The 9,372-nt window shown below is 46.5% G+C and overlaps 1 protein-coding gene across 1 annotated transcript; it reads left to right on the top strand.

The window, feature by feature from the left end:
* The first annotated feature begins 4,606 nt into the window (after positions 1–4,606).
* Positions 4,607–8,881, top strand: Cnga4 (cyclic nucleotide gated channel subunit alpha 4). Its single transcript, XM_052763372.1, has 6 exons — positions 4,607–4,683; positions 4,816–4,917; positions 5,127–5,233; positions 5,473–6,118; positions 6,887–7,236; positions 7,735–8,881. Exons 1-6 carry the CDS (start codon positions 4,622–4,624, stop codon positions 8,193–8,195), a joined length of 1,728 nt encoding a protein of 575 aa, XP_052619332.1. The 5' UTR covers positions 4,607–4,621; the 3' UTR covers positions 8,196–8,881.
* The last annotated feature ends 491 nt before the right edge of the window (positions 8,882–9,372 follow it).

Genomic DNA, 9,372 nt, shown 5'->3' with positions numbered 1-9,372 from the left:
TGCGGGCTGAAACAAGAGTGAGAAACACTAAGATAGAGAAATAGTTTCCGATAAAGTCTGTTGAAAGTATTATATCACTGTTACTATATCCGATTGTGATCATTATTCGATAGTTAAATAAAATGATGGATGACAGGGAAACATGGGAAAGGAGTTTACAATTTTACTTATGCGACTTTTCTGTAAGCCTAAAATTGGTTCAAAGTAAAAAGTATTCAAAAGAAGAAAAATGGAAATTTCAGCCTAAAGGATTAGCTATACTAAGGCAAGGCAGAATGGACAACACACTGAGAACTGTAACCAGTACAGTGTGTATGGAGCCTGGAAAACATGCAAAGCAAAGATCAGATGAGGATAAAAACAATATAAAGTACTGCAGTTCTGGTAGGCCATGTTAGTTTATATTGTATTCTTGGAACAATAGAGAGATACAATTTTATATATGGTCAAGTTGACAGGGCACCTTTGCAAAATGTCATTCAAGAGCAAGGCCCAAAATAGGATGGTAAGAATGTAGAGAAGGCAGTATGTGGACATTGGAAGGGTTTGATAATTGGATGACTATGAGCGGGGAGAGGAAGGATTAAATATCAATATCCTATATAAATTCAAAAACAATCAAAGGGGACTGGAGAGACACCACCGTGGTTGGAGCACTGGCTGAGCAAGTGTGAAGAACAGAGTTCAGATTCCCCAGTACCTACATAAATAACAGGTGGGTGTGGTCACCCACCTGTATCCAGCTTTGGAAGGTAACCCTAAGTTTGTGTGAAAGAACCTGTCTCATTGAATAAGGTGGAAGAGCAATCAAGTATGATTCCTTCCATCAGTTACGGCCTCCACATGCACATAGACCCATGTGCATGCACACGCACATGCACACACACACACACACACACACACACACACACACACACAGAATGGAAAAAGAAAAATAATTAAAGAAACATGTAAAATAGCATTGCTATTAGAAATCAAGGTATGATTACCATTGGAATAGCATTGACTAGAAAGGAGAAGAATGATTCCTGAGGCCTATAACAGTTCTGCTTCTTTATCCAAGTCCTGAGATGGATAAGTTCAATTTGTGAAAATTTATCAAGCTGTATATTTCCCTATTGTTGCTATGATAATGGCAATTACTATACTGGTCAGCTGTCCATCATTGTGACAAATACTTAAGATTAATAAGTTTAAAAAAAGTTTATCTTCACTCAGAAATTTCTGCCCCTGGTTGCCTTTGGGCCTGTGGTGAGGAAGTACGTCATAGCACAAAGTGTGTGGCAAAGGAGGCTGCTTACCTTGTGGCATCCTGGAAGTAAAGGGTTAGATGGAAAATGTCAGAATCCCAACATCCTCTTCAAGGGCATACCCCCATTGGCTACCTGGCTCCCCTTCCTAAAATTTCTACCCCCCAATAGCTCCATTAGCTACTGACCAACACATAGCCTATAAGTGAACATTCAAGATTCAACCCATAATATTAAGTAACAAACCACTCATAATTACTGGCATAAAACAGAAGGCCTGTTAGGCTTCCAGATTCTGTGAAACCAATAAGGTGCAGCAGAAATGGCTTATTTCTGTCCCATGATTTCTGGAGCTTTATATAGGAAACTCATATGTGGGAGTGACTTGAGCTTAGTCACTAAAATATCTAAAGCAGTAGTTCTCAACCTCCCCAATGCTGCGTTAATTAATGACCCTTTAATACAGTTCCTCATGGTGTGGTGACCCCCAACCATAAAATTTTTCTGTTGCTACTTCATAACTGTAATTATGCCACTGTTTTGAATCATGAAGTAAATATCTGATAGCAGGATATCTGATACATGACCTCCAAAGGGGTCTAGACCCACAGGTTGAGAACTGCTGACCTAAAGGCTTCTTCAGTCATATGTACTACTATGCCTGGGCTGCGACAACTGAAAGGCTGAACTCAGACTTCCAGAGTTTCTCACAATGTGGTGGCCAGGATCTAAAAGAGCAAGGATCCTGAGAGGGAGTTATCACACAAAATACATTCCAAGAGACCCAGAAAGAAGCAACACAGTCTTCGATGATCTAGCCTCAGATCATTATATAGCATCACTTTTTCTATACGCTATCAGTTGACAGTCACAAGTGACAAACATCAAAGAATTTGTGGTCATTTTTAAAAATATCCACCATATTACGTAAGAGTAAATATGGGTCCCATGTTTTTTGCTGAAAGGACAGAAATGGATGTTGAAAAAGAGTAGGTGGAAGAAGATAAAGGTATAGATGCAGTAGGTTGAAAGTGACTCTAGTGGCTGGAATAAGAATGACTCCCATGGGCTCATATATTTGAATGTTCAGTTACCAGGGAGTGGAACTATTTGAAAGGATTAAAAAGATTAGTAAGTGTTGCCCTGTTGGAAAAAGTGTGACACTAGGGGTGGCCTTTGAGGTTTCAAAAGCCCATGCCACTCTCCTCCCTCTGCCTATAGATCAGGATGTAGCTCTCAACTACTTCTCCAGCACCATACCTGCCATGCTCCCTGCCATGTTGATAAATTGACCAAGCCTCTGAAAGTTTAAGCAAGCCCTAATTAAATGCTTTCAGTTATAAGAGTTGCCATGGTCATGGTGTCTCTTCACAGCGTTAGAACAGTGACTAAGACAGTGTGACTGAGGGATCGCAAAGCGGAATCTAGTAGGTTGTTAGTTGAGTGGATGATTGATGCTCAAGGGAGTTCATGAGAGTTACTAGATGTCAAAGCAATTCTTTGGGTGACTAAGATCATCCAGATAGTGTATGGAAGATGGAAAGAGTGAGATCTAAGAGTTCTAGGAAACACTAACCTAGAAGGGATGGGCAAAGCAGCTTATAAAAAGAGACTAGGAAAGAAACAGAAAACCAAGAAATGGTGGCATTGCAAAAGCTATGGATAAAAGCATCTTGAAAACAATTACTTAGGGATGTAGATATTTCTTTCAAGAAACTCCAAAAACATACATCTGACACTACCCTATTGTCTATTAAAAAAAAATCAAAGTTAATTTCATGGCTGATAAAAGTCTCCTAACCTGGCCTCTGCCCACCATTCAGCCTCGTTTTCAGCACTACCTCCTCTTTCTTGTCCCCTCTCTCTTTTTTAAAATTTGGGGGTCAGCAAGATGGCTCAGCAGGTAAAAGCACTTGCTACACAAGCCTCACTACTCCAGTTTGATCCCTAGATGTATCAACTGACTCTAAAAGTTGTACTCTGACCTCCATCGTCACCGTGGTACATGCACGCTCTCTCTCTTTTTATTCTTCTTTATTTTGTTTTGTTTTTTTTTTTTGAGACAGAGTTTCTTTGTCTAGGCCTTGGCTGTCCTGGAACTCACTCTATAGACCAGGCTGGCCTTGAACTCACAGAGATCCACATGCCTCTTCGAGTGCTGGGATAAAAGGCATGTGCCACCACCGTCTGCCCCCACACATACACACCACACACTAATTATATTAAAGAAAAGTTTTAAATATTTTTAAACTATTGATATTCTTCCAGTCACCACAAATTTCCATGCCTTCATGCTGTTGCACACTTCAAACACCCTACCTTGGTGCTGTCCATTCTCCCACCTGCATACTTAACTCAGCTCAGTTGGGACTCTTCCTACCACCATAAAGCCCTCTACCTATTCATCTAACAGAATGCTCGCCGGACTCTTTGTAAGGACTACCCTTGTGTATTTGCCTAAATGCATCTTACCCTACTGAACATTCCTCCTACAAGACTGAGCATCTAGGGGATTGTCCCACTCACTTAGCACAGTATTGGCCTGGCGTACAGCTGGAATTTTAATGATGACTTCTTGACTAAACAAGATGACAATAGCAACAGGGATATCAACTTGAGGGGGAAAGTATAGGAGATCTGTTTATTTTGTTATGAAAAGAAATGTTTCAACAGGAAAAGTTAAAGAAGTTGAGGGTCCATGAAATACGTGCAATAGCTGGTGGCATAGGGCATGAGAGATAATAGGAAAAGAATGAGGGTAAAGTAGCACAAGATGACACACATGTACCCCAGAACACTAGGTGATATGTATGTAGATTAAGATGTAGCTAATGAAAACACCTCTGACGTGAGAGGCACTTTTTTCCCTAGAGACTAGTTTACCACCTGACACGAATGAGCCACTTGGCACATAATTGTTAAATAAATAACTAGGCCCAAACGGAGAACATACATAAGGTAAAAACAGAATTCACACCTACATTGAGGCAGGCTGGATCTCCTGACCTTGATACCATAGGCTTCAGGGAAAGGCAAAAAAGAAAAGACAGCAATGAAAACGAAGCTTCCTTCCAAAGCATCCACCTCCCACCATCCCCAGGGACCTCATTAAAGGTGTTTAGCTGGGCAGGTGTAAAGCAGCCTCAGCCCTGGGAGACAGGGAAGGAAGGGTGTTGGAGCTGTGTTGCCTCCACCCACTCCATACCCGCTAGTCCTAGTTATGTTGCTAAGAGCTTCACAGACAGAGAATACACAGCTGGAGCCCCGGGCAGCCTCTTCCAGGAAGCTAGGCACTAGCCCCCACTTTCCCAAGCCACTATAGTCAGAGAAGCACTGGATATTCTACAGGCTTAGGACTAAGCCACAGAACCATGAGCCAGGACAGCAAAGTGAAGACAACAGAGTCCAGCCCCCCAGCCCCATCCAAAGCCAGGTGAGAAGGCTGGTCCTCTGTGTGGGGGTCTAATCACCTGTCCCGGGGGCCTCCTCCTTCTTGGTGTCCTGGTCACAACCCAGGCATTGAATGTCTGGTGAATAAATGAAAGGAGTCTCTTCTTCCCTACAGGAAGAGGCTGCCTGTCCTAGACCCATCTGGGGATTATTACTACTGGTGGCTGAACACGATGGTCTTCCCAGTCATGTATAACCTCATCATCATTGTATGCAGGTTTGGCAGGGGTGCTAAATGATGGAGGGGGGGCTTAAGCTGTACTAAAGAGTGACGCCAAGGAGAAGGGCAGGCCAGGAGGGCAGGGCCTAAGGGAGAGGCATCTTCCCTGGAAGGGCTCAAGGAAGAGTACTGAGGGATCTGTCCTAACAGCCACCTTACACACGGTTGGTACCTTTAAGCCAATCCCTTCTGCCCCTGCCCTGCAGAGCCTGCTTTCCTGACTTGCAGCACAGTTACCTGGTGGCCTGGTTTGTGTTGGACTACACAAGTGACCTGCTGTACCTACTAGACATCGGGGTGCGCTTCCACACAGGTCAGTGAGTTTCTGGGGCTAACCTTTTCCTCACATTTCCTTAAAGAATGTGTTAAGACAGCAGCTACCTCTAGGACTGCACTGTCATGTGTTTCTTGACAGTGCCACAATGCTCACTCCAGAAACTGTGAAGCGTGCTATGCCTGCCTCCATCTTGCCCTCATGTGTGGCCTGTCATACCTGGCCTGTCCCCAACCTGCCCACAGTTGACCCTAGCCCATCTTCTCCTTTCTTCCTAGGATTCCTAGAGCAGGGCATCCTGGTGGTGGACAAAGGCATGATCGCCAGTCGCTATGTCCGCACCTGGAGCTTCCTGTTGGACCTGGCGTCCCTGGTCCCCACAGACGCAGCCTATGTGCGGCTGGGCCCCCACATTCCCACGCTCAGGCTAAATCGCTTTCTCCGGGTGCCCCGCCTCTTTGAGGCCTTTGACCGCACAGAGACCCGCACAGCTTATCCAAATGCCTTCCGCATCGCCAAGCTGATGCTCTACATCTTCGTTGTCATCCATTGGAACAGCTGCTTATACTTTGCCCTGTCCAGGTACCTGGGCTTCGGACGGGATGCATGGGTATACCCGGATCCCGCGCAGCCTGGCTTTGAGCGCTTGCGGCGCCAGTATCTCTACAGCTTCTATTTCTCCACTCTGATTCTGACCACTGTGGGCGACACGCCCCTCCCAGCCCGGGAGGAAGAGTACCTCTTCATGGTGGGTGACTTCCTGCTGGCCGTCATGGGTTTCGCCACCATCATGGGTAGCATGAGCTCTGTCATTTACAACATGAACACTGCAGATGCAGCGTTCTACCCAGACCACGCTCTGGTAAAGAAGTACATGAAGCTGCAACGTGTCAACCGGAGGTTGGAGCGGCGAGTTATTGACTGGTGAGAGGGCTGGTAGCAGACCCAGCCAGGGGGAGGTCTGCCTTAGGACCTGAGCCCAGTGACTGCTCTTGTTACCTACTGGCTATACCAGGCAGCTAGAAGATAGCATTCATTGGTAGGTCTGCCGGATAGGGCTTAGAAAGTGGTGTCTTCCACTGAGGGAATCTGGACACGGGGAAAAGAGTGGGCAAGAGACTGACGAAGAGAGGAATTTGTGTACAAGAGTGACATAGAGACCAGAGAATGGGAGCTGCCACTGCCTGGGAGGACTTTGAAAGGAGTGGGTGGAGAGGGGAACTATCCAGCCAGGAGATGGCCAACAGATGGTTGATTATATCATAATAATGCAAACTATGTTCTGAATAAAAGGAAATGTCTCCAAGTCAGAGAACCACCACAAAGCCTGTCTGAGAGGGTGGGAGCTTGCTGACGAAAGCAGCTCAATGTAGAAGTGGTATCAGACACTGTGGCTGGGGTGTGGGGGTGTGGGGGGGGCTGACAGGAGGTAAAGGAGAGGTATCAGACACTGTGGCTGGGGTGTGAAGGACCTGACAGGATGTAAAGGAGTGGTAAGTGCCTCCACACCTTGGAGGAAGTAGAAAAGATCATGTCTGTAACTAAGAAAGGGGACCAGAAAATGTGTGGTACTCCCATTGATCTTATGAGAACTCGGTGTGGCTGGGTTCTTGGCAAAGCTGAGTCCTGATAGAGTGGGTGGAGGCAGACACACGGGGTTCTGGTGCAGAAACGGTACTTCCTTTCTTCCAGGTACCAGCACCTGCAGATCAACAAGAAGATGACCAACGAGGTAGCCATCTTGCAGCACTTGCCTGAGCGGCTGCGGGCAGAGGTTGCTGTGTCCGTCCACCTGTCTACCCTGAGCCGAGTCCAGATCTTCCAGAACTGTGAAGCCAGCCTGCTGGAAGAGCTGGTGCTGAAGCTCCAGCCCCAGACCTACTCACCAGGAGAATATGTATGCCGCAAAGGGGACATTGGTCGAGAGATGTACATCATCCGGGAGGGCCAGCTGGCTGTGGTGGCAGATGATGGTGTCACACAGTATGCTGTGCTTGGTGCGGGGCTCTACTTTGGGGAGATCAGTATCATCAACATCAAAGGTGAGTCCTCAAGAGGAAGTGCTAGGGACAGGGCTGGGCAGGGGAATGGGAATGGCAGAACCCTAAGACAAGATGGTACTTTGGGGTACATAGATTAAAAAGATCTGGCCATTGTCTGAGTCCTTCTACAGGACTCAGGAGAGAAGTAGGATATGGATTATGTGTTCCCCGAGGAAGAGCTGAGCCAGGGTCAGTGGGTGGGGTGGAGTCTTAGAAAACAAAGGAGATGTGTTCCATGGGCACCGGTGGAAGCGCCAACAGACCATCTGAAAGTTACTGTGGCAGCCATGTTGTTATATAACTACCCCATTAAATATCTATCAAGGCAGGTTAATGATAAGCACAGGGTTTGGTCACCAGCACATTACTAAATGAAAGAATAAAACAGAAAAAGAGGTTCGGAAGCACCAATATGGAGGTTATATCCTGGTTTAGGAGTGAAATGTCACCTTCCTGTCCCTACTAACTACTCTCCCCATGTCTGCCCTTGGACCACAGGGAACATGTCTGGAAACCGACGAACAGCCAACATCAAGAGCCTAGGTTATTCGGACCTGTTTTGCCTCAGCAAGGAGGATCTGCGGGAGGTGCTGAGTGAGTACCCACAGGCCCAGGCCGTCATGGAGGAGAAGGGCCGTGAGATCCTGCTCAAAATGAATAAGTTGGATGTGAATGCTGAGGCAGCTGAGATCGCCCTCCAGGAGGCCACAGAGTCTCGGCTCAAAGGCCTCGACCAGCAGCTGGATGATCTACAGACCAAGTTTGCTCGCCTACTAGCTGAGCTGGAGTCCAGCGCACTGAAGATCGCTTACCGAATCGAAAGGCTGGAGTGGCAGACCAGAGAGTGGCCAATGCCAGAGGACCTGGCTGAGGCTGATGATGAGGCTGAGCCTGGGGAAGGAACTTCCAAGGATGGAGAGGGAAAGGCTGGCCAGGAGGGACCCTCAGGCATAGAATGACCCCATCCTGACCCCAGGACTCCCAGCTCTAAGTGAATCCAGAATGGTAGGAAAGCTTGCCTGCAGAAACTGTCAACCTATTTGCTAGGTCACAGAGACTTAGGTAAATTGTTCTATAGATGCCTAGCTAGAGATGTGGGTTATAGCATACATTTGGCCCATACTCACCAGAACACACACACACACCACCACCACCACCACCACCACCACCACCACCACCACCACACCACACAACGCACTGGCTCAAGACTGTGAGTTCCACGTAAAATGTTCCTGTCTTCTGCGCACATGCACATTCTCACAAGCAAAGCTATGACTTATACCCATTCAACCCACAATCACAGAGAATGATGAGTGCACCGGGGGTGTTGGGGTAACCTTGCTACATTTAAAGGAGGCTTTGGTATAGGACAAGGACAGTGTTGGAGCTACAGGGAAAGGAGTCTGATATAATGTCTGAACTGTGGTCACTCTAGGTCACCACTTGAGCTGCGTCAGGGCATGGCCAGACTTCAGGTCTGAGCTGCGCCAGGTGGTGTTGTAAAATGAACCTGATGCGTAGCTTAGGGATATAACTGAATGATAAGTGTCATTATCTGGAGAGATAAAGAGGGTTATTGCACTTTGAAACACTTTAAAATATGTAATTATTTTGTGATTTATTAATAAAATGTAAGGTTCATAGATTGGCACTGGGTTTATCTCATTCCTCTCTATGTTGCCAGAGCCCAAACTGCCTGGTACATAGTAGGTGTGCACATATATACTTGATAGCCAAAGTGAGGAGACCCTAAACCTAGAAGTCCATTGATGGAAGAAGATAAGAGCCAGTTCCTCAAGAGCCTTTTCTGCCATCTCTGCCTCAAGTCATATTAAACTAGAGTGGGTAGGTATGATGTAAATGGCTTCATCACATACCTGATGGACTTAGGGAGAGGAAAATAAGCTTATGGTTGGTACAGTGTGATACACACACTTGACCCCACTGGGGCCTCTGTCAGAATGGGTGACTCTTGTCACTCATAGAGTCCTCATCTATAGCAACACGAGCACAGTGATAATGGACCAGCTTCAACCCTCTGGATGCAGGACAGTAAAGTTTCAAGGCCAGATGTGCATCTTCTCCTGCCTCTGTTCTTCTAGGATGAGGGGTGTGATGTCACCATATGGGGTCCTC

The sequence above is a fragment of the Peromyscus californicus genome, unplaced genomic scaffold (assembly GCF_007827085.1).
Source record: "Peromyscus californicus insignis strain IS unplaced genomic scaffold, ASM782708v3 Scaffold_4__1_contigs__length_199733344, whole genome shotgun sequence".
Taxonomy (NCBI): Eukaryota; Metazoa; Chordata; class Mammalia; order Rodentia; family Cricetidae; genus Peromyscus; species Peromyscus californicus.
Note: the sequence above shows the minus strand (reverse complement) of the source record. Positions and strands in the feature narration are given on the sequence as shown.